The sequence below is a fragment of the Phoca vitulina genome, unplaced genomic scaffold (genome assembly GCF_004348235.1).
Source record: "Phoca vitulina isolate PV1807 unplaced genomic scaffold, GSC_HSeal_1.0 scaffold16, whole genome shotgun sequence".
NCBI lineage: Eukaryota > Metazoa > Chordata > Mammalia > Carnivora > Phocidae > Phoca > Phoca vitulina.
Genome location: NW_022589719.1, coordinates 10,182,904 through 10,209,418, shown reverse-complemented (window position 1 = coordinate 10,209,418; position 26,515 = coordinate 10,182,904). Strand labels below are relative to the sequence as shown.

The window sequence follows — 26,515 nt, the reverse complement described above, 5'->3', positions numbered from 1 at the left end:
TTGCCGAGTCTCCGTTTCCTCGTTCGTAAAATGGGAGAAAGACGGGCTACCTGCCACAAGGATTAGATGAAAACCATCACGTGAAGGGCATCACATGGTGCCTGCCTTCTAAATGAAGACTGCTGCCGTCGCTCCTCATTATTACTGTTGTTATTTTCAACCAAAAAAGTTTATGTCTGTATCCAGTTAGTCTTAGTCAGTTTGGGTCGCTATAACAAATACCATAGATTGGGTGACTTATGCAACGTTTATTTCTCACAGTTTCAGAGGCTGGGAATTCTAGCATCAGGGTGCCCCCCAATTTGATTCCTGGTGGTGAGAGCCCCTCCCTGGCTTGTCGAGGGCTACCTTCTTGCCCTGTCCTTACATGGCCGCAGGAGAGGTCATCTTTCTCGTGTCACTTTTGATGAGGCCGCTAGTCCCATTCATGACCTAATTACCTCCCAGATGTTCCATCTCCTGATACTATCACCTTCGGGATTAGGGATTCAACGTTCGAATTTTAGGGGAGGACACAGATTCAGTCCGTAGCACCAGATCGGTGATAAGTGTGCTCAGGATGGAGCCAGAGGAGACCTAACAGCGTAGGATGCTGTAGCTCATTTGTGGCTACTTCTCAGATTCTCACTGAGGTCTGCTCACCAGGGCTTCGGTCTTAGTATCATCATCAGGTTTCTACTGCTCTTGTTCCATACCCTCTCCTTTCTGTCTTTCCATCTTTCCATTCCCCACCCCCACCTCCCCTCACACTCTGCACAGAGCCTTAGTTTTCCTGTAAAAGCCTGCTTTCTTTGTGGCCCCCTGCACCTCTCAGTGGGTGAGGGAGGAGGCTGTTTTCCATGGCCTTCAGGGCTGCTTCAGGCCCCACCATCTGGCTCTCCATAGTCTGGCCTCTCAGACCTTCCACTGCTCACTGTCTTGTGACCGCCCCAGCCACACCTCTTTACTCGGAGGCCCCTGCACATGCTAAGTGCTTCCACATTGCTCCTCCTGTTGCCTGGACAGCCTTTCTTTTCTGCCTGACTTTCCAAATCCTATGCTTGTTGAAATCCCAATTCAAATTCCAGCTTCCTGCCACTCTCCTGCTTCCTGAGCCTAAGATCCTTTGTCCTAGGCATTTGAAACGGGCATACTACCTTGTCCTTTGCCCGCTGTAATGTCCCCTGTCCTCCTTCCCAGCCTGCAAGCAGTGCCGGGCATTTTCTCCTTTACTCCACAGCACCTCACAGAGCCTTACTTTGCACACTGTTTCGAAAGTCACCTGTTTAAATGTTGTGAAACGACTGAATGTGCAGAAACCAGGCATGTCAGTAAGCATTTGGTGAATAAATGATTGACAGATCAACTGCAGAATCCTCAAAGGAACCATGCTTGTTGCTTCTTTGTCCTTTTAGGACCTATCATGGTATCTGGCATACAGGTAGGTGCCTAAGGAATGGTTATTGACCGAATGCCTGACCCACTGTGTGGAATAACAGACACTCAGTATGGCGTCACATGCCCCTTTTTCTCAGACGCCAGGCCTCCACGCAGAATCGTAAGCCGATTAACTTGGTTCTTAGGTTAGAAGAGAGGGAACCGTTTAACTCTGGATATAGTACATTTCCAGTGAGATATTTATGACCCAACAACGTGCCATCTGAGAGGCTTCAGTGGTTCATAAAATCGCTAGCCTGACGGGCACTAAAACACCTGAATGGCATTGGTAGAAAGACCATGAATTCATATCGGATACAGTGTTCAAAGAATTCAGTTGTTACCACTTAATATTCATTGAATGTCGGCACTGTACTTCTGTACTAGGAAAAAATAGACGAGACATACTTTGTGCAGTGGGCTTTGTTAGCTATAATTAGTCGGTGATAGAACAGTGTTGATACAGCAGTTCAGCGGTTAAAGAAAAGCAGTGCCCTTGGTACAAATGTGAATATATTTATACATCTGGTTCTGTTATGCTTACTTACTGTGTTTCAGCACCGTTACTGTTCCCCGGGCACGATGGCTAAAGTGGGAGAATTTCGCCAGCTCATAGTTTGAGAAAAATGAGAACAGCCACACTTCTGACGCAACTTAGTTAAATCACATGCCCTTTAATTTTTGTTTTGTTGTGGTAACTGGAATTCTGGCTTTGCTCTCTTTTACACTAGATAGCCCTGGAAGTCTTTTCTACAGTCCTACATTGCAATTTCACTTCTCTTTCCATATCAAGTCTGGCTAATTCGGATTATATTTGGATGGATCTGGACTGCGTTTATCTTTGCATTGTCTAGGAAAGCAGAGAATAAAATTGCAAAGAGAAAGGACATGTTTTAAGCTACTTAAGAGACTGAATTATTTCTGAAGCCTTAAACAAATAGTGATGTAGAAACCATGCAGCTAGTCATGTGGGGGTCATTGGGTCTTGCCCCTCTTTTCACACTTAAGGAAGAGGCCGGAAGAGAGGTGACTAGCCCAGGGTCACCTTGCTAAGTGATGACCACTGAGTAAAAGTACAGGACCTCCTCGACTCCACAAACAGGGCTTTTCAAACAAAACAAGCAAACACAAAAAAAAAAAACAATGAGGCTCATCTGTCAACTAAAGTCCCTTTTTTTTTTAAACATTTTATTTTTATTTATTTATTTGAGAGAGAGAGCATGAGCTGGGGGAGAGGCAGACTCCCCACTGAGCAGGGAGCCCGATGTGGGACTGGATCCCAGGACCTTGGGATCATGACCTAAGCTGAAGGCAGATGCTTAACCGTCTGAGCCACCCAGGTGTCCCTAAAGTAGTCCTTTTAAAGAGACATGTATTTGGAAACATTTACAATCAGTTTGCACACGTGACTTGACATACCTGAGAATGAGGAACACTTTTAATTTCTACCAGTATTCTAAAAATCAAACTTTCAAATTGCTCACTTCCCCCAACATACTACAATATACAGATTTTTTTTTGAGGTTTTAAGAGATTCCTTTTGACTAGATAACCTACATGAGAATTGAGGGGTCAATATACACAGCATTAAAATTTGGATATTTTCGACACTGAACTCCAATAATTTTAAGCAGACTCACTAGATCTTAGTGGCTACTAGAGTTTAGGTGATTTGTTAGCATTTTATAATTTTTATCTTTTTTATTCTCCAAGTGCTAGCATCTTTTTAAGTTTCCAAAATTAAGTGGGTAGAAAGAGAAATTGGAAGTTAGGAAATCTGAGTTCTAGTTCTTTAGAGTGGAGAAACCTTTAAATTGTAGTAGTTCTCTGTTTATTTTAATGTGTAGTTAAAACATAAAGCCAGCATATCTCTGTCATGAATTCATAAATGATATTGTTTAGGGCAAAACTTTAAAAAATATATAAAAAGGGTAGGCCACTTAACAGAAACTAAGTAGCAGTATACATGAGTAAGGCGGACCATGAAGAAGATATTCAAAGAAGTGGAACAGAGGATTAGACTATCTCTAAAGTCTCTTCCAATATAAAATTCTGTGATTTTACTAACTTACACCAGGTATTTGGATTTCACTGTCTTGCTGGTGGGCTTTGCATATCTTTAGCAAACAGTATATCTAGGGTGGATATAACTTTGGCTTTCATGCCACCCAAGTTTTCTGGGTAAAAAAATGGAAGGGTTAATGTCACCTTGGAAAACTTTTTAGAGATAAAGTCAGTGGAATGCATGAACAGCATCAGGATTTTCAAGTGGAATGGGGGTGGTAAATACATTTGATTCCCATTAAAATGCTTTGTAAGGGTAATAATCTATTCTCCCACTGAATTATAGGCTAATTGTGTACACAAGGCTTTTACTGCACACATGGTCTAAAGAAGAAATCCATGTCATAACAAACGACATGATAACAGCTTTTATGAAGATCTATCAATGGAGCTTGAAACACTGTATGAATTTGTTATTGGGACAAATAACAGATATTGTCAGAAGAGTATTCCATAGTGGAAGCAGTAATATTATCATATTTTTTTATGAGTAAAAAAACTCTAATGCGTCAAGACTGGAAAAATGAGAATGGTTTATTTGTTTGAATATGCAATGAGATATATAAACACTTGACAGTCAAGCTTCGAGAACAAGATTTGAGGCTTGGCACAAACCCTGGAGACTGAATTAGAAAATGTTTTGACGATAGCGCCTCTCAGAAAGACCACCAGTGTGCCCAGCACCGTCATCTCTCCACTGCACCTAACAACATTTGTCTTTGATACGCAGCTCACTGGCCAATGAATTCATGGGCCCACGAATTCTGACACTGCCCAGGGAGGCGTTTAGACCCGTCGGATCGTATGGAGGAGGAGACCACTAGGGCTCTGAGGGCACTGTAAATCTTAACACACAAGGGAATGCTGAAAAAACCTCAATTAGAGTAGAGAAGATATCAGGGGGTTATGGTACTTGTCCTCAAATATTTGAAGAACAGTCAGAGGGAAAATGGGACTGGATTCTTACTCTCTGGTATTTCAAATGCAGAAGATTGGGATGAAAGAAGAAAGTAAGAGGAAGGAAATCAATGTAATTACTGACCGTGGAGTGTATGTCCGGACTGTGCTGGGTGTTGCTTATGTGACCTCCTTTTTTTTTTTTTTTTTTTAAGATTTTATTTATTTTTTTGACAGAGAGAGACATAGCGAGAGCGGGAACACAAGCAGGGGGAGTGGGAGAGGGAGAAGCAGGCTTCCCGCCGAGCAGGGAGCCCGATGCGGGCCTCGATCCCAGGACCCTGGGATCATGACCTGAGCCGAAAGCAGACGCTTAACTGACTGAGCCACCCAGGCGCCCTGTGTGACCTCCTTTAACTCTCAGAAAGTCCCCCTGTGGTAGCTGTTACCTCCTTGTAACAGAAGAGATGGAGGTCAGAGAAACTAAAAGATACTATTTCTACTAATAGTAGCAAAAATACGACTACTTAGTAAAAAACAAAACAAAGCCAAAAACCACTTCCTGAGTGTCTGCTGTGTGTCGGACTGTTCTAAATGCTTTGAGTACATGATACTTTTTTATTGTCACAGCAATCCTATGAGAGAGGTACTATTTTTATATCCATTTTATTGGTGAGGAAACCAAGACACAGGAGTTGAGTCCCGTGTTTGGTGTCACACTGTTAATAAATCTGGAGTGAGAGTCAAAGCAGATAGTCAAGCCTGCTTCACTCTTATGTCACTCTCTGTCTTTGCTTTCTGAGCATGTGCTCTGTGCCAGACCCAGTATTTGACGATTTATATCCTCATAGCAACATAGCCCCAAAGAATGAAACGACTTGCCAGAAGCAAATACCTCAGCCAACATTGTTCATTTTCGGGCTCTGGGCTAAGTCTCTTTGGACCGTGCTCAGCTTTCTCTGTGCTTGCAGAGGTGTAGACTCTGAATCAGAAACTTTTTAGCAAGTAGAACAATTGAGAAAACCAGAATGGGGGGCCCCAGGGAAGAAGAGGGAGCTCAGGAGCTCTCCTTCTCTGGAAACGTTGGGAAGCAAACTGCAGCGATGGGGTAGAAGCTTCATGTAAAGTGTTGAACCCAATGCCCGCTAAGGTTTTGTCCGGCTCTGGGATTTTATGAGGCTGTGTTTTCTTCTCATCTGCCCATGTCATCTTGTTTTCCCCTGGGTGTACTCAAATGTACGTGCAAATCTCACTGTGATATTTGAATCTGGCTCTGGGGGTTAGATTGCCTTGGTAAGATACTCACTTGCTAGGATACTTGACATGATGCCATAGGGGAAATGGTCGATCATTTGAGAAAGCAGCAGCATCAACAGTAAGCAGTGAAGTTAACTAAGACGGAAAATGTAGTCTGTGGGTCTCCACACAATGCGAACAGGTAGATCTTCTAACGGTAGCCGGGGTGTCCCTTAGACATGCTGTTACACTGAAAATATTTGACTGCCTTGACTTTTATTTCCAAAGCATTTACCAAATGCCCAGTTTGGAAATAGTAGTTTCCCGAGGGTGGTCTCAACTTTAATTATATCTGTTGCAACTTGCCTACTCTGCTAGATGTCTTATTTTCAACTCTGGATGTCTTTGGGTGGACATGTCTTCCTTCCTGTGACCCCCCCCGGGTGAAATTTGTCATGTTATCCTGCAGCGTTCCTCTGACATGCTGTGCTGTCTTGTCTCCTGAAACCATCTCTTGCCTTGTTTTGAGTCCTGAGGGTAACAGAGGACATCCATGTCTCTGGGTCAGAGGATGTACATGACTTCCGCATTTGCCTCTTTATACCTCCCCCCTTCCCTTCCCCAGGCCTCTACCTTGAACCAATCCTCCATACCTCTCTTAAACGTCTACCTAATTCCCTTTGGTGACATCAAATTGGTGATATTGATGGGTGAATCTTCTCTGACAGTCTTCCTGTGTCCTTCTGACTCATTTTATTTCAGCTCAAAGCTAAGAAGACGCATTTTCTCCCTTTTCCCTTTCCCCTCTATTTTTCTATTCCTTGGCCTTTCTTTCACTGTTAATTCTGTTGGACATTTAAATGTTTCTCTGGAGGAGGTGGGAAGGTGGGGAGGAAAGTGGAAGCCACTTAAAACTGACTGGTGTTCCCATCAGTGGCCTCAGAAAGTTATTGCCCAGTCTAGAACTAAGATGGGAAACAGATTATGTACCATCTGATGATTTGCTTCTCTAAACCGAGGAGAAGTCACAGAATAAGGGCCTGTGCACAGTGAAGGGTTTCTATCTGTGCTACTTTCTGTCTAATAAATTCAAAATGATAACTATAATGCATGTCCCTCTGAGAGGTTCCGATGGATTTGTAAAGGATTTTGACTTGTGCCTGGAGCTCAGCTGAGTTACGGAAAAGAGGAAATAGGGACTGTGTCTGTATATTACCATTAGGTTGAGAACTGGAAAATAAAGATGTGCTTATGTGTGTCTGTATATACATATACGTGTATTTGAATTATTCATGTATTTAGAAGTCCAGTGGTTGATATTTATTTAATTTTCATTCAAATGTTGGTGGATTAAGTATCAGTGTGCACAGTCCCATTTCAGCGAGCGTCTTAACTTTTGACATGGAAACAGAGTATTACTATCACTTTTCACTTTTCCCTTCCAGTCAGCTGCAGAAAACAGTCATTCATTCTCTCGGGAAACTACTTTTAGAAGACAGGAGATACTGACGAGACTGGAACCACTAAGACTGAGTGTAATAGAGTCTCAGTAATGGAAGGGAAGACACCAGACACTTTTATATATATAGAAAAGTCAACATCGGAAATAATCAGAAGGGTTTCCAGGTTACTCATGAGATCTCAGTGGATTAGTGAATAACATTCTCCATGGTAATAGCATTATTAATTTCTAGCCTTTACAGGAAAAATTCATTAATTTTTTGCAGAAGTTAAACTTTCTTTTTGGGTTTCCAGTTAGACCCACTGTGTTAACCAGTTCACGGTCCCTCCCCCTCTCCTCCCTCTTTTCTCTCTTCTTGCTCTCCTTTCTTCTCACTTCCTTACCTTCTCCTGTGACAAAGAGAAAATTACATTAAAAGATTAACCGTTAAAAGAAATTCAAGACTATCCAGGTTGTATATCGATGTCTTTATTCTCCTCACTAAAATTGCCATTGTTAAAACAGATCGTTTCTTTCAGAAAAGTGGAAAAAAGGAAGAAAAATTAAAGCCTGTAGAGACAACACATATAGGGAATCTCGTGTTGAGCTTTCAGTGTATTCTCTGCTGCATGTTAACGATGCAGGGCGGGGCTGTGACATGAAATATTGTTCCTTATTTAATGTTTCACACTTTGATCTCTGCATTGCATATTTGCCTCTCTTGTGACCTTCTCTTTGCCTTTATAACTGCTTCTTTTCACCCATAATCCAAAATAAGTGTACATTCCTACAGAGAAATTAAAGGAAGCTGTCAGTGTAGAGTTAATATAGTTAAAGCATCCTTAACTCTGCTACAAACCCCTTAAATAATTAAAACTGTATGCTTGAAGAGTCATATTTGCATTTCTTTACGAAGTTTATTTAGCACACTTTGTTACACTCAATTAAGTGAGACTGTTCTGTTTCATTTTCTTTGCTTCGGGTTGATCATTTTGCCTTTTGATTCTTATGCCCTAGTGTAATTTCACAGTGCTTAGGTCTCTAAAAGTATACATATATTAATGCATATGTAGATCTATACACACCCATTAAAAGGCTTACGAATTATACTGAATAGAATCTTTGCCCAAGGCATTTGAGCGTTGCAAGTCATCTAAGGTGTAACTGGAACTGCAGATAATTCACTGTGGTAAAGAAGGAGCTTGACAAAGTTCTTTTAACATTCAGTGTTTTTCTTTTAAGTCCTGTTATTTTGATATCACCTTCTCTCCCCACTGTTTGATTTGTGAATCACTTAGCAAAAACAAGAAGATACAGGTGTCGAATGGTGGTGGAAAGGAAATTAAATATAAGTACTATCTATATCTCTCCACATCTCAGTTGGCAAAGCATGTGCGAGGTGTTCTCCGTAAATTAGTTCACTGCTTAAGTTATGCATGTTTAAGAAGGAATAAATGTAGTTATCCATTTCTTAATGAGTAGTGGGATCAATTGGAGCATGATGAGAGAAAATAGCATAATTTTGCTTCCCCAGTTGGGGTTCAGTATCCCTAAACTTCACCATTAATCACTCTATCCATTTCCTGGGTTATTTCTGATTTTACATGTAAGATATTCTTTCCTTTTCATTCTCCTCCCAGGTAAGTAAGCCTTTTTGAATTTGCTCAGTGGGGTCGTAGATGGGGGATGCTTTCTCCTGTGCACCCCAAAGTCTCCCTTGTTGCAAAAGCCCCTTCTGCCTTTGCTTCAGTTTATCTGGGTGCGTTCACGGATAACCGTCGATATGTATGTGCAATGACAATTACGAGGGTTCTAATATATTTAACTGTTATGGGATCTGTTATGTCTACTTTAGGGTCGACCCCATCCCATATGACACTCCAAAACCAGCGGGCCACACGCGGTTTGTCTGCATCTCAGACACGCACTCCAGAACAGATGGTATCCAGATGCCTTATGGGGACATCCTTCTCCACACAGGCGATTTCACCGAGCTGGGACTGCCCTCAGAGGTTAAGAAGTTTAATGACTGGTTAGGTAAGGAATGATTGCGTTCTGGCGCCCCCAATTAACCTTTCCCGTCCGAGTGTCACTCACTGCGTCCTAATTGAATTAGAGCACTTGGAAGCCAGCTCAGCCATTTCTCATATGATATGCGGTGGTGTCTAGCTTTAATCCAATTCTGTTAATTAAAGATGAATTTTTAGATATTTAATTTTACTGTGCATCCTTTCAGTGCCTGGCCTCAGCGGCTCTGGGGCAAAGGGACGGAAAGCTTTGAAACCCATCTCATCTCACTCATGCTGCTTTAATGAGGGCATTCATTGGCACACATGAGACCTAGAATCATATTTTTAATTCATTGGCTCTGCAGTCTTTCCCAGATATTATGAGCAAAGATGTACAAATGACCTGCTAGTAAGAGAATATTTCTAAGAAATGAAGGAGGATGTGAAAGTCCTTCTATGAAGGGAGGGTCCTAGCACAGTGCTCCTTGGGGGCAGCTTTCCTAAGTGAACCAACGGATGTCCTAAAACCCCTGAAATGATAAGTTGTTTTGCTGTAAAGCTCCCCAAACTTGGAATGTGAAACCACCCTAGATACACCAAGAAAAGGATAATGGCAACTTTGTGGTTACTGTAGAGACACCCACAGGTCAGGGTTATGGAAAAATGTGGGCTCCTGGGTCAGGCAGTGGCCAGATATTAGCATTACAAGGCAATCATGGGGTTATTCAAAACTAGATTGGATGACACATCTTTTAAAAGAATCCTCTTAGGTGAGGGAAAGAAGGCAAGGGTTCTGAGATTTTAGAATCTCTAAAGACACTGAAGAATTATATAGTAAAGAGCAGAAATCACTCCGGAAGAATAATGTCATGAATAATATGTCAACCAATAAAAATTACTCAGGAGATTTAGGCAGAAAGTTTAAAATTCATTTTCCATCAAACTAAAGCAGGGGCTGAGAAATTTTTAAATAATTGATGAGGTGATAAAATGTGTGAATGGAAAAACAGCATTAACAACAGTTAAAATATTTTTAAAACTAAGCCTAATTGCTAACATAACTGTTTTCAGTTTTCCCGTGACTTTGTCGATCTATCCACATTTTATGTAGTTGGCATCAGAGTATGTATCTGCTCTTTTACTTCTGGCTATTTTCATTGGATAGTATTGACATGATTTTCAACGACTTTGCATAATTTTCATGTTCATCCTTTTAAATAGCAACATAACATTAATATTGTTCTGTGCTTTTATTTAATAAGGGATTCCTCTAAAAATGAATATTGATATTTGATAATTTCTCCTCTGATTCCTAGCACTGAAATTTGCGTTTTCGTTTATGTATGCCTTTTTGCTTCTATTGACTTATTTCTTAGGGTAAAACGTTGTATGAGTTAAATTACTAAGTAAAAGGATATGAAATTCTTTATGTGTTTTGCTGTGTATTGGCATCTTGCTTTCCAAGGGGATTGTGGCTGTGTACCTCATTAACAATGAATGGATATACCAGTGTAAGCATGATCTCGGCAGCCATTGGATATTGGAACTTTATATTTTGAACTGTTTTAATAGTTATTCAGTCTTCTTGTTTTAAACAGCAGGGTACCTTAAATAACATTCAGCATAATCCCATTTTTATAGGTAACTCAGAGATATAGAGAAGTTAAGTGACTCTCTCAGAGTTTCTTTGTGGCAGAGCTGGGTCTATAATCCTGATCTTTTCACTTCTCTTTTCTCTTTGTAAAATTGGCTTTCAAGTACTATTATCTCTTAATTTTAGCAACTTTTATTTATGAAGTGTTAACAGGCAGAATTACTTGAGGTTGAATCTTGACAGTTCTAAACTGTTGTGTGAAACTGAATCTCAACACAGAAAGATCTAGCTGCCTTGACAATGCTGATTTGTAAAGAAAGGGAATAGCACTGTGGGAAGTGTTTATAGAACGTACAAGACAGGATAGATCCTGGTTATAATCTTGTTTAGCCACTGACCTTGGGCAACTGAGTTAACCTCTCTTTTCCCCTTGGTTTCCCTCTGCAGAACTAAGGATTAATACTACCTGTCTTTTTGGATTGTCGTGCAGATTAATCAGTAAATGATTGCTGCTAGTAAATTTTTGTGGGCCATTAATAACTGAATGGGGAATGTGGTGAATGGACCATCAACAGATATTTAAAGGGTAAAAACAAGAAGAGGTCAGAGGAGTTATTTAGTAGATTAGAAGTAAACACTGGGAGATTTTATAAGGGAAAGTACTCTGTAAATGGAAATGTGCTGTAACTAAGGAAATAAAATGGTAAGGAAATAAAATGCTAAGGTCCAGTTGCATGGTCAGTTCCTTCTCTTCTCATTTCCCCTCTGATCTTGTGTGGCAGAAGTAAGAGGCCTCAGCAGGGGCTGCAGAACATGAGGCCAAAGGGAACCCATGGGATATGGATAAAGTTGGGATCCCATAGGGAAGGACCAGAATAGCTCAGTTACCCTGGCAACCTTATGGTGCTGAGAGTGAGAGGGGATGTGAGATTACACTCTACCACTTGGCTCAACGGAAGCCTCTCACCTGCAAAAAGTGCTTCTAGCAGCAGTTGCCAGATGACCTAGTAGAGTGGAATCAGGGGTCAGATCGGTCTAGGACTTTTGTCATAACAGGGCATTTAGTTCTCACTGGCATGGGTCCTTACAAATTTTGGAAGGCACTTCAAGTTCAGTGAACCTCTCACTGATTTCCATCTTTCCACTCTAGACTCTCCCGATTATTGGAAACAACCTGACCATCCCCCCTAGCTCCTTTTTTCTCCAACAGGCTCATGTATTTCTATTACAGGCCAGGCATTCCTTCTGTCCCTATGTCATCCCTCTAAGGTTGCCAGTGTTACCCCATTTTCCAGATTGGGAACCTGAAGCTCAGTTGGGGTGACTTACCCAAGGTCATTTAACAGATAAGAAGCTCAGGTTATCAGAGAAATCCACTCAGGTTCACTTGACTACTCAGCCTGGGGTTGTCTGACCCCAAAGTGTGAGCCCTTTTCTGTTACTACTCTGCTATTACGAATGGGCTCGGAGCAGCGGGGAAGCTTGCACTTTAGACTTGAACTAAAACAAGGTAGCTTCCAGCAGTTTCATGTGGAAGATGAGTAGCTGTTTGTCCATGTGCTATTACTTGAAAGATGTCTTTAAGTCCTGTCTGTCTTGAATCTCACCCTGACGTACCAGCTGCAGGGCCTGAGAATCCCATCATGACTTTCCTGTTGGTTCAGAGGCGATGAGTCCTGGTTAATTCGTGCGTAGGCCACCTGGCAGGTGTAACACACAAAGTTATTAATACAAAGTGATTTATGAGATAAGCCAGCACAGCACAGGGTCATAAGAAGATAGAGCTCAAACTAGGTACAGTCAAACTTGGACAGGTAGGATACCATATAAGGATTATAAGCAGCTGGGAAGAGCCAGTTCTGAATTCCCTACTTTTGGTAAGTTGCTTAAACTCTTGAGCCTTGATTTTCTCTTTTGTAAAATGGGCATCATCATAATAATATACCCCCTGGTGGTTGTGCGTATGCACCCTGTGATAAAGCTTAGACCATTCTTAACACAGCCCTGGCCTGTAGACAACTTTCAATAACTAGTATGGGGGAAGACAACAGAGCCAGAGGCAAAAAATCCAAAAACCAGAAACTAGAAGGGACTGGTACTGTGGATTTAAAGAGGGATTTGGACTGTAAGAGGGAGCACTAAAAAGGTATTAAGAGTAGAAGCTGACAACAAGCCTCCCTTACTAGACAGAATGCTAAGACTTTTAGAGGCCTTAGAGGTCCCACCTCCTAATCTGAGAGAAGGGGAAACTGAGGTGGGAGATTAAATGAATCACACAGAGTCACTCAGAAAATAGATGGCCACATGGGGACTAGAACTTGAATGGGGAGGGGTGTTGAACGAGCATGTATTATCTGTAGGGGGTAGGGTCTAGACACTGTACCTGTCCCCACCCCCCAGTTACAGGTATCATTCGTTCTCACAATAACTGATGAAGTAGCTCTTGTTACTGATGAGTAAGCTATTATCTTCTTCTATACTTATGAGGAAACTGAGCCTTGGTGAAGTTCACTTATCTATGATCATAACAACTAGGTGGGCACATCAGGATTTGAACTTGGGTCCATCAGATTCCATTTCCCTACTGTGTCCTCCTGTCTTTCTCTATTCCCAGTGTGGGGCTTAGGATCCCTGCTGGAGGGACCCTCTCCTGGGTATAATGGTGGTTCTTTGAAAAACTGCCTCCTTTGACACACACACTCACACATACAGATGCTGAGGGTCTAAGGTGGGTTTATGTCATGTTACAACAGTTTTATGGCACAGCCTCTGTATGGGGGGTGGCTGGCTGCTGGGAGGGTGTTGCGAGGTGGGGAAGCATTCTTAGCGTTTGGTGTAGACAGTTCCAATGGCAGTGAATTACAAGGAGGTAAATATCCATAGAGAATACTGAAGATGCAGCCAGGCACATAGGCTCCAAGAGGTGTCTAAATCATGTTGTGACATTAGCATTTCATTGTACTCATCTTGGTCCTTGAAGTGAATAGCCACTGACTGGAGCCTGAAAACCTTTTCTTTTGTGGGCCGGTCTCTCCCACTTGCGAACACTTGAATTAAAAAAAAAAAAAAAAAAAACCAGCATATTCTGATAGCTTCTGCTGTTGCCCCATTGGCCCCTTTCCTCGGAAATCTCTCCCGTGGGTTGGAGGGTGAAACTTTAAATTTCACTCTCTGCCATCCTGAGGGAGCTACCAGAATCCTGTTTTTCACTTCTCCCGAGGCTGGCTGATCAGACACTGGAGTCCTCCATCTCGCAAACCACCTCCCCTTCTCCCTACCCAGCTGCCACCCACGGGGCTGTCTGGAAGGGAACCAGCCCAGGGTCCGAGAGACATGTGGCTTCTTATTGCCAGGGACTGCAGGGTTGTGGGAAAGAGGGACCGATAAATCTTGCCCAAAGAAATTCTTTTTAAAGTGATAGTTAAATCCTCTCGTCCCATTAATATGTCAGGTCAGATATGCTGCAGGTATGTTATAGGTGAATAGACTTTGGTGAGCTGAACTGGGATCCTAGCCACTCAACCATTACAGCATTTTCTTTTTTATCTTGGCACAAATGCATCCTAATCACTACAGGCTTGGCTTAAAAATAAACTTGCCAACTATAAAATGCTTGCTAGTTACAATGTGATTATTTTTATTAGTAGTAAATTCTGAACAACTGATATGCCCGAAGGTATGTTTTTGTGAGCCATTGGGCCACGTGTGGTCTTCCTTCACGTTGCCGCTGTGTTCTTCCAGCTTCTGCCTCTTTGATACTCTTTACTGGTCTTCACTGTCCACTCGATTTCATCCCTGCTGTCCTCTCATCTTCAGCATATTTTTGGTAGACTTCTCTTTGAATATGGCATATACACATTGAACATTCGTGGTTGTTCTGTAATTGTTTGCTTGTCTCTACCCTACTAGACAACAGTGTGTGCCTAATGAACACTCTTTGTACACCCAGTTTGGAGTATAGGGCCTGAAACATAGTGCCCAGAAATGGTTGTGCAATCATGGAGTGAATGAATGAACATAACAGTACAAGGCTTTTTTTCTCCCTGTACTTCTGGCTCAGACTTCAAAATTATGTAGTTCCGTATGTAAAATCTCTTTCTATTCCCTTCCTTCTCTTTTCCCTTTCTCCTCAAAGTATTTATAACACCCAGTTGGCTATTGTTAATGATTCCTACATATGGTGCAGAAATATTATAAAGGGTTTGTTGTTGTTTTGTTTCCTATAATAATTAGACCAAGTTCTTGGGTGGCCTATTGTTTCCGCCTAAAGATTACATGTAACAATCTGGCTAGTCAGAATCCCTTTTAGCACAGCACCAACGCCATGAACTTTCCATTATGACTTTTCCTTGGTCTTGGTTGTTATATAATAGCTTTGAGCTTCAGTTTCTCCAGGCCTGAAAGGAAGAATGAAAATATTCCCAAGGAAAATCTCAAGAAGAAGGTTATTCATATTTGTAGGAGCATTGCTTTAGGCATGGTTTATAACAGAGTGTGACTGTAACGAACATCACAGATCATAGACATATAAATTGATTTTGCTTCTTTCGGAATAATCATACTGGGAGACTATGTCCCTTTTCCAGCGATCTTGCTGTTGGGCCAGAGTTTTGGAGCTAGGCTTTAGGAAAAGCTTTCATAGTCTGGGCTATTTATTTTATTCTTATAATACATGTAATACATGTGCATGCCCGATAACTTAGGAAGTAGAGACAAGTGAAAGAAGAAAACAAAATTACCCATGGCCAGAGATAACCACAGTTAACATTTTAGTGTGAATCTTTATGGAATGTTTTCTGTTAATACTTACGTACACACATGCACACACACATCTTTTACCAAAATAGAGATTTATGGTAGTACTGTTTTATTGTGTGTTTTTCATCTTAATATATCACAAACAACTTTCCACATCAATAAATATGGCTAAAATATTTTTTCCCGAAAAAGAATATTTTAATATAAAAAAAGAATATTTTTAATATAAAAAAAGAATATTTTTAATATAAATAAGATACACATGTATTATAAAAATTCAAGTATTTGATGTGTGCAAAGTAGAAAATAAACATCCCTCTATAATCCCATCTTTAGAGTAGTTGTCTTTGATTATGGAATGTGAGAGAATTTTTTTGACTTTCTGTTTCTGTCTTGAATGTTCTCAATAGCAGCAAATATGCACCCTTTAAGGGCTTTTTGCTTAATGACTATTTTTAAAAAGTATTACAACTGTGCATATTATCCTGTAACTTTAAAAAATTTTAACACATCATGCTCTGCATTAGCATAGCATTCTGCTGTGTGGGTGCACTCTGATTTATTTAACCAGATCTCTATTACTGGACACCTAAGAAGTCTTCATTCTTTTATTATCTGCACTGGTGTGATGAACATCCTTCCTGCTCTCTCTTTGCAAACATCCTTAAGTTATATTTGTAGGATCTCTCTCTAGCAGTAGAATTGTTGGTCCAAATGATACATACCTTAAAAAAATGGTTTATTATATATTGTCAAATGTCCCTCTGTTAAGATTATAATTTCTCCTTAATACTCTTCAGTAGTCTTTGAAAATTTGTGTCACGTGTTTCTGAATGTCTTCAGTGTCAGAAAAATCTCCATCCTCTAAGGGCTTTTTAACAAATGAATGCAAACTCTTTTTCTAATGGTGAAAGCTTACGTACTCATGGTGAAAAAATGTAAATAACGGTAAAAAAAAAAAAAATAGATCACCAGGATATCTTACAGTTCACAGACAACTTCTCTTCACATCTGGCGTGCATCCTGTTCCGTGGTGTATGAATGCGTGTGTGTGTACCGAGGTATAGAAAGACAGTGCGGTATAGCGTTCAGAGCATGAGTACTGGACTCTGTCTGCTTGTGTTTAAATCCTGATCTCAATATTGTTAATGCTGCGATCTTCGATTTATTCCTCTGTCAAAGGAGAATTATTCATGCTTAGTGTATCTAACCTACAAGGATGGTTGTGGGGTCAAATAATATAATGGGTGCCCACCGCATCCAGGCAGTGAATGGTCAGTAAGCGTAACTTGCTCTCTTAAATGCTAAGTGCGCCATGACTTCTTCCTGTCCTGTGGGTGCGTGTCTCTTACTCCCTGGGAGAGCAGAACTTAATCAGGGAAAGTGGTCTTACAGATTCTTGTGCCGCAGTGACCTGCCGGCCTGAAGCCCATTCTGCGTGCGGAGCAGAGAAAAGGGTGAGCACCCTGGCCTTGTCTCCTTCGCACACACAACACATCCAACACACATCGACATCTCGCTAGATTCTAATTCCCTCTGAGCTACACACCTGAGGGGCCAGGCCTCCTCTTTTCAGAGACCTCTCTTCAGTGTCCTGTCATGTCCCTCCTGTCCCCATCTTGAATCTGGCACACTTGCTGTCCTTGCCAGTGTCACCGTGCTTCCTTCTGGGAACCATCCCTGTGCACTGGCTCTTGCTTTGGAAACTCCACCGCACCAGCCTTCAGCCAGGTTATTGGTGTCAGACTTCAGTTTATTTTCTCAACTCTCACACGTAATGATTTCTAGACATGGTTGTCACATTTAAGGCTTCTGATTTTTTTTCTTAAACAATACAAAATTATTAGGGACTGGAGCTTGTGAAGTGGGCAAGTTGAGAGATACCATTTGGAATAAAAAATAATGATGTGACATAATGGCAACAGAAGTCATGGGGATGTAATGTACAGCATGGTGGCTATAGTTAATAATACTGTATGCTCTAGTATAGTTACGTAGTACAGTGTAATAGAGTATAGTGTAATACTATATACTCTAGGATGGTTATATACAAGCATTACATATTTGAAAGTTGCTAAGAGATTAGATCTTAGAAGTTCTCAGCACAAGAAAAAAACTTGGCAACTATGTATGGTGACGGAAGTTAGCTAGATTTATTGAGGTGATCATTTTGCAGCATATACAAATATCGAATCATTATGTTGTATACCTAAAACTAATAGAATTTGATGTCAGTTATACCTCAGTAAGAAAAATAAACAAAGCAAAACAATGGTGTGACACAGTGCTCTCCAGTGAAGTGCCTAGCAGTTCCCAATGAAAAGTTTCAAAAATGATTTGATCAAGGGAGCCTCATTGGAAAGTTTATAGACATATAACTTTATTATCACTTAATGGTCATAGCTAATAAAGAGGTTTTGTAGGAGGCTTTGAGAAGGACGAACAAGATGACTTTTCCCATGATTTACAGAGAAGAAAGTGTCAGAGAGTTCCTTAGAGCCTAGAATTCCCTGATTCTTATTGTTTAGAGTTTAATATTAAAGGAGTTCCTTAATCTTTAGCTTGCTCACAAAAACCAATATCTGACATGCTGTACTTTCTAGCTTTTGATTCATAATTTGGTTTTTCCAGTTATCATTCTAAAGTTATAACTTATTTAATAGCTTCTGTTTCTATTTTAAGCAATTTACTTAGGGTTTTTGCTTTTTTTTCCTTAGTATGAGATTGCAGAGTTTTAAAAAGTGCCTATGAGGTGCCTATATATTCTATCATGTGGATACAGACATCCTGTTTTCTTGTCTGTACTCGTATATTTGCTTCACCCAAATAGTTGATTCATGCTTAGTATCTACTTGTCCTTTTTTACATTGAAGAATTTTTTTCCCTAAAGTGAATTACTTCATGGTCTAATTTATATATAAAACATTTTTCCAATAAGGACAAAATTAATTTTAAAGCACAGTTCAATTTTGATATAGAATTAAGTAAGATTCTTGGGGGAAAAAATGAACCCAAACACAGAGCAACTGAATATGCTCAATGAAGTAAGATTGGATTTTGTTCCATTAGGAAGGATCGTTAGTGACCTGAGGACACGATGACTAGGTCATTTGTGATCCGTGTGAACCTAATCTTCTTTGTTACGGCCAGCCATTTTCTTAAATTACATTAATTATAATGCTTCTAATTTATATGACATCCTTCCTCCAAAGGACTCAAAGTACCTTTGAGTATATTAGATCATTAATGCTTATAATTGTTCAGGGAGGTTGATATGGGCAGACAGTATTGCTGATGTCTTGCTGATGGATGGATGGAGATCCAGAAATGTGGAAGGACAGGCTGGGGTCATACTGTGAGTCAACGTAAGAACTGGACATTGACTCCATGCTTCTTCCAGCTTTCGGTTCTAAAGCTTCCTGTTTTCTCCTTTTCTGAAATAATCAGCATCTCTTTAAAAGAAACAGACATGGGCAGGACATATATAACCATCATTTCATCAGCTAAACAGAAAAAGCCAGGTAAAAACTCTTTGGAAAGGGGGAGTCTTTTTGTATTTTTCTATATGATAATTGTATCACTATTTAAAATAAATAAATAAAATTTAAAAAAGAGTTTTTTGGTAACAAAAAAGTCTTCAGCTTTTCCAAGCCATCTGATCCAAGAGGGAAAACTGAAGCCCCAATTGTGTACAGTAGACCCTTGATCAACATGGGTTTGAACTGCATGGGTCCACTTACATGTAGACTTTTTACAGTACTGTAGATTATTTTCTCTTCCTTATAACTTTATTAATAATGTTGTATTCTCTAGCATATTTTATTGTAGGAATACAGTATATAATACATATAATACATACTAAATGTGTATGTGCAGATTTTCCGCTGTGTGGGAGGGTTGGTGCTCCTAACTTCTGCATTGTCCAAGGGTCAACTGGTATTGCTAAATCCTGGAGCAGGATCCTTGTCTCCCAGAACATGAAGGGACTTCAACCTCAAAAGATGATTTGCATCTATTCTAACTGCCTTGTAAGGGCCAGGTCCTTTGTGACAGGCACTGAGAATGCAGAAGGGAACAAGAGGGCAGATCATTGCATTTGGCATTCAGCCTCTGATTGTCAGTGTGATTTCCCCCTTTTCTATAGGCAACTGGAACTCAGAGTTTCACTATCTTACTCGGTTTTGCACAGACTTGTTAGTGGAGGGCCCAGGAATAGGGGCCTTGTTTTCTGTCTGGTGTGATGCCATTTGTCTTCCTATGTTAATATTGTGTATTGAAATCTGGGAGATTCTTCTTACTCTTTGAGATTTTGTTTATGGAATGGAGTACTGATTTTGTCCTAATCTCTCTTTCTCCAGAGCCTTGTACCTAACTGGTGAGTAGGTATTTTGCCATAGATTGTAGAAGGTACACAAGGTATCTCAAAACCAGTGTATCTCAGACTGAATTAATATCTCTCCCAAAGACTGCTCATTCTCCTGAATTCCCCTTCCAATTTACATCACTGTTAACTTAGGAACCTGAAGTGTCTTTCAGACCTCCACTGTGTTTAAAGAAACTGCCAAGGCTCAGCCTTCCATTCTTCTTTCTTGGAATCATATATGAATAATAACATTTACTGAGCACTCACCATTGCCAGACCCTTTACAAGAATTAACTCATTTAATCTTCACAATACTCAAGTTGGTTGATGCTGTTATGACCATTTTCATAGATGCAGAGATGGAGGCACAGAACCCTTTTTCCATGAGGTCTCCCACCAGACTGACATTTTATGGAATGTATTTTAGGAACCGTTAACTGATGGGATAAAGTCCATCATGACATTCAAGGCTCTTCATGAAATGGTCTAGTCTATCTCTCCAGCCTCACTTCCCACCATACTTCCCTCCATCCTCTCCTTAGCTCTTTGGGCTTCTGTCTTATCATCTTCTCCCTGCTCCCTGATCTCTAACCACAGCCGCATTCTGGTCATGGTATTTCCACCTTGAACCTTTGTACTGAACAGTTTCTTTGGTCTGTGGGTCTCTGTTCAAATGCCACTTCCTTGGTAAGATCTTCTTTTTCCTACTTCTATGTCTTATTTATTGTTCTTCCTCCAATGAGGGCAAGCTCCATGAGGGTATACAGTTTTCTTGTTTTCCACTATATTCTCTATACCTACAACACTTACTGACACGTAGGAGCTTCTCAGAACATGTGCATTAGTGAACAGATAGATGAATGAAAGCAAGCTCCGTGAGAGCTGCAGACATGTCTCTCTTGCTCCCTGTCATTGATGGGGTTGCAAGCACAGCGCTGGGTGCGTAGTAAGCACTCAATAAATTTTTGCTGAATAACTGAATATTTGTTCTTGTTGATCCTGCCAGTCTTGTTCCTTTCTTCTGTGAGCTCTTGTCCATTCTTTAAGGCCCAATTCAAAGTTACTTCTGTTCTGAAACTGGCCCTGCCTTCCCAGGGAATCAATCCCTTCTTCCCTTCCACACTGTCTTCAGACCATTAGCACACATTACTTTTAGGACTTCTGGTCTCCTCTTTCGATTATGAACCCCCTGAGCACTCACTCCAGTGGAATCTTTAGCAAATAAGGACTTCTTAAGAAATGTTTGGTTTTCTTCACATCATAGTTGTACTTCCATGAACAAAATGCATTGCTTCCCTGAACTTCAGCCACCTCTTCTCTGCAACACAGAAGATACTAAGAGCCATGTAGATGTTAGAGATGATCATTTCATTAACATCACAACCCTCACTGTCTTATAGTGCAGCCTCTGAATACATTTCCAGACCCTGGCACAGGTTTCTGGATAGGGACAGTCCTCCTTAGACCAAAGTGGCCCTCCGTATGGCTTTGAACTTGCTCATACTTCATAGATCACTTGCATTTTAGCTATTCTACCTCCTCCCAGCCCGCCTGCATATTGTTTCCTGGAATCTTTTTTCCAGCTGTCCCCTGGGTTTTCAAATGTCATTTGCCTGGCCCTTCAAAGGGCACGGAGAGTCTGTTGTGCTTCTAGTCTGTCGCTGCACGCACTAATTCTTGACGTTTCCCCAGCCCCCCTCCCCCTTTTGACTGATAAATTTTCATTATTGGTTTTGCGTGAAAGTCTTCAGGGTTCCACTCTGCCTGACCCCTGTGGTCACTTAGTGATTACATGCGCCAGCTGAGGTAATTTATTCACTTTGTTTTGGTGTGAACATGTCCCATGGGTCTTGTAACTGCAGTAATCACTTGACCCTAGTGACTGTTAAGTGCTTTAAACACAGTTATTTTAAATTTATAATTGTTTTCATTAAAAATCCCTTATAGTAACTTAACTGACCTTGCTGTCAACGTGGCATTATGTACAGGGGGAAGAAATGAAAATATTATGATGCAAATAATATAGTACTCATCAGAGATACGCAGCAAATCATTAGCTCACCCTACACATGTTCCCTTGGAGTCGTGCAAGGAAGATGAAAGGGAAGAGGACATAATTATAGCATAGCCCACGTAATTCAGTACAGCCATTCCTGCACGTGGGGCAGGCCACCAGCCTAGGGAGCAGGAAGTGGAGTCCAAGGTGAAGTACCAGAAGGACCATTCGTGTGTAGACAGCACTTCTCACACCAATGGGTAGCCCCAGTTGATTAATCATTTGTCAATTAAAATTTTTTACTTCTTATATTGAATTTAATTTCAAGTTTCAGAAAAGTTGGAGATACAATGAACTCAAAAAACTAGATTTGTTTGATTGAAGGCTGCTAGACTGCTGGGCAGAATGTGCTAAGTAATGAGATCAAAAGACTCTTGATAACCTGGTATTAAAAACTTGCACACTCAGATTCTCTCTGTGTTTCTGGCATGGCTGAGTTAGTCCTTGTGGAAACCTGAAGGCACATTTCAGAGCCGTGGGTTGAAGGAGTCCTTCAAAGACAGTTGGTTAGTAGGCATTCGTATTTTAGCCTAAAATGTGGGTTCATTTTGAAACTCACAGTTAGATCTCTACACTTGGTTTTGTTTTTGTTTATTCTTCTTGTTGTTTTTCTATTTTATTACTTAGGGAAGGAAATAGGAGGAGTCTTGCACTTTCACTTAGAAATGTTTCCATTTCTCCAAGTTGTTCCTGATTAGGGCTGCTATTTGTCCATAAGGTGCTTTTGTACCAAGTGTATAGAGGTGCCCCCTGGACCTGATGAGTACATGTTTGTTGAATGGCACACAGCTCCCACTCACATCTTTGACTGCTGCTGTTGTGCAGTTAACAACTTTTGCAACCATATAAGGCAACCTTCAAGTAGTCTTCTATTTTGATTTGCCTCCCAGATGAACATTCTTTTTTTTTTTTTTTGCTTTTTTTTATTACATATCTTTGATTAATGCTCTTATGCTAGTATTTACTTTTGTCACCTTGTGATCTTTTGATATTGTGATATATGCCACATTTTTATGTACATATTTTGAAATGGGATATATAGGGCATTTGATTTTAGTCCTCGTAATAGTCTGTAAAACACACATAATTGTCAAAACATATATATAAAGTTCTTAATCAAAGTGTCTCTTTCTAATTTTGAAAATTAGAGGAGATTTTTACAATGTTTCAGGAAAGAATCACATTGGGGAAAAATGACTTTTATTTTTTATTATAGTCTGTATTTCCTAGCTCTCTTCACATCTGGAGTTTGTTTTAAAACCCTATTTGGTATATCCAAAATGAATAATTAAGCAACTAACTATAACATGCATTATTAATCTACCAGATTTAGATGTTATTACAGCAAGTTTTGTGTGCATTATGAAACTGACACAAACTTTCCCCCCCACTTGTTTCTTAAACTCTATTGAAATCTCAGGAACAGGAAGGAAACAGCACATTTTTTTTCTTCTTTCAGGGTAAAGTTGTATAATTAAAGTGTACTACCTCCCTTCTCCCTGCCACTTAGTTGAATCTCATTTATCCTCTACATTGAATTCTTTTGCTTTGTATGAAAATAAGGTTGGGAGGTAAACTCTCTGTTTTGAGGAGACTGAACTGCCCTGTGAGGACATCTGACTATAGACTAGACAATCTCTGAGCTTTGGTTTCTCTATAAAATGTGGAAATTGAGGTTGTCTAGTTCTTTACTTACTGACTCTAAATAATTTCATATTACAAAGCTGATTGCGATTGAGTGCCAGCAACGTATCAAAGGCCTGCGCACTTAACCCCTGACTTTGGAGTTGCTCATCGAACAAGGGCATAGGGCATAGTCTCAGTGGTGGTGGTTGTGAAGGGCGCAAGAGAGCTGCATGTAGTTAGTCCTGCATAGGAAGCCATCAGTTATGACTTTCATGACTTAGGAAAGCAAACTGATATTTTCACTTGTTTCATTGCATAGTTTCACATTGTTCACTTTATGACTCCTTTCTTCGCAGAAAGCCTGGATTCAGAAAGCAATGGAACCCTAAGGCCAAAAAAAATGACTAGTATATGAATTGACAAATGCGTCTTTAAACTTGTATATTTAGCACTGTGGAAGTGAGGAAACTTGTGATTCTCCTATAAAAATAGGTAGAAACCGAAAATACACATGTGTCTGCATGTTTGTCGGACCTGTATAGCTCTTGCTTCTGCGTGTTTTGTTCTTTGAGAAGGCCACGCGAGGGTTAGGGGTGGCGAAAGGCATAACGTCTACCTCCCTGTGTGTGCCTCTGCAGCCCGACTCGGGCGAGAGCCCCCCTACCCAGCGTGCCAGAGACTGCTAAAGCAGGAAACCGTAACGATGATAATCATGTAGCCAGACATTTTTACTCTAACTTGAGGCACACAGATGCACGTGTGGGGGCCGGTCTTCCGAGGTCTCGCTGAAGCCCTTCCTTTGGATACAAACACTGTGGTTAGAGATCAACGCTGCCTTTCTTGGGCAGATCACACATATAACTTACTGTCTTCATCTCACCTTTATCATCTTTATCACGTTTTCCATTTTAGCCTATTTATTGGCGAGGAAGAATGTAAAGATCCTTACAAAACAATCTGAGTACAGACTACTTCTAGATTTTCCTGATTCTTTTCCCCTCACTTTTTAAAGGGCTGTCCTTTACTCCTTGTACAACAGCAAATTTATATAGTGTTTTAACGCTCCTGCTTCATCATCTTAAGTAATATATAATTACAGGAGGTACTTCTGGTAAAAAGTACAGCTGACATAAACTAGTTGGAGGAAAATGCAGGTGGCTCTGGGACGCCACACATGAGAGCAGAAGCACATAGGGGTGTCCCCAGGGATAACTGTGACTGTCATTAGTCCGTGCACTGTAGAAAGCAGCCGGCTTGTGTCTCCGCGGGACTGGTGTCAGTTAAATGAATGTCTGGGATTTCTAGAAAAATCTAAAACAGAAACTATTAGTTTCTGGTAGTTCTTTTATAGCTCATAATTTTCCATATACAACTCTATTAGTGCTTCCTAGATCTAAGTTTTTATTCTTACCTATGGCCTCCACCTACCTTGCAAAGATTTAAAAAAAAAAAAGGAGGTGGAACTCAGTGATAGGGAACATGACATTTTCACAACTCTGTGTTTATGGGTGTGTCTTTCATTTTTATTTTGGTAAGCCAAAATGCTTCACAGAGTAAGATTCCATAGTCTAAGGTATTGGGAACGTAAGGGAGGATCTTACGTTTTAAGAAGGGTCATGTCTCCTAGGAGTATTTTATATGTGGTTTTTAGTAAGGTAAATTTGGGAATTCCCTTTCCCTGGACGGGAGGAAGGAGGATCAGGAAACTTGTGCAGGCAGTTCTTGCTGTCCTCTCTTAATTCTCTTCATCGGAGTTAGAAGGGTTGAACTTTTGGAACAAGCTCTTTCCCCTCACATTAGTATCCTGCCTCCGTCACCTAGAGAGAGACACACACACCAAACGGATACGAACATAGCCCAGAAAGGCTCATCCTTCAGTGGGGTTACTCCCACTTCTGGACTTAGATAGTTCAGAGTTTCTGCAATCTGCCTTCTTCATCAAATATGCAGTGTTCTGCACATCCTTTTATAACACTTCACAAAGCTCCTCAACATTATTGGTTTTAAAAATCTCTTTCATTGTATATGTCTGTGTTCAAATCTATCCTTTTTTAAAAATGTGTGCTTGTGGATATTAGGAAAATATGTCCAGGGTTCACAATACCGTTTGGGTATACCCTGGTGTGAAATATAGATGCACACCACTAACAATAGCTATAAAAATGAAATCTTGCACAAGCCGTGCCCTGCCTTCCCAGTCAGCAGGAACAATGATTTTGGCGTTAAAAGGAAGCTTTATCACTGGGGAGGTGTGCGTGGGGGGCTCTCAGCTCAAGAAGTGGGGGGGGGGGGAAGTGCTGCAAATTTTAGTATAATGCATAATGTTGAAAGAAATTTTATCCCATCATAAAGATTAGCAGGCTGTGTAATTCAATTTAAAATTGGTCGGCGTGTCCTGACTATTATAAAGCCTTTCTTTTTTTTGTTTTATCGCCATTCCATTATTTTAGGTCATACACCAATATAGAATGGAGCATACAGCCAAACCATACAGAGTCTCCCTCTGTGGGTCCACCCATTGGAGGAATTGTTGGTGAACGCAAGAGATTATCTTAAAATGAGTTAAGAAAATGCTTGCTCAATTGAATGCCTCCTTGTTTTCTTTCCTGCTTTTTTTTTTTAAACATAAAATGAATTTCTCTGGGCAAGCAACCATTGAGAGTGAAATCTTTTTAAAAGCATTTGCTGGACACAGGGCTTGGTTCTCAAAACTCCAGCATTAGCACTTATCTGCAGTATCATGGGCATTACTGTGCCATTGAAAACCAAGATGCAGTAGCTTATGTTAATGCAAGACTGACAGACCCACATCTGATGGCAATTACCCATACTGGGGGGTTAATAAATGTTCTTAGAATTACTGTCTTTATTTTCTTTATTACAAGAAAAATGGGCAGCTTTCTACGCTGTGCCTCCTGCTTCTTAGGAGCTCCAGTCTTGGTGACTTGCTAATTAACTGTTTTGGTTCCAGTGTTTCACGGGCTCTGCTGGGTTTAATATTCCTGTTGGGGAAATGCTAAATCCTTTGGCCAAAGTCATAGAAAAAAACTAAATT

At 40.5% G+C, this 26,515-nt stretch overlaps 1 protein-coding gene across 6 annotated transcripts in view; it reads left to right on the top strand.

Moving 5' to 3' along the window:
• The window catches only part of MPPED2 (metallophosphoesterase domain containing 2), a 170,688-nt gene that overhangs the window by 39,537 nt on the left and 104,636 nt on the right, over positions 1-26,515 (top strand). For all 6 annotated transcript variants that reach the window (XM_032413864.1, XM_032413861.1, XM_032413862.1 and 3 more), the window contains exon 3: positions 8,910-9,091. In XM_032413864.1, coding sequence (XP_032269755.1) covers positions 8,910-9,091 — 182 coding nt within the window. The remainder of the gene's footprint in view (positions 1-8,909; positions 9,092-26,515) is intronic.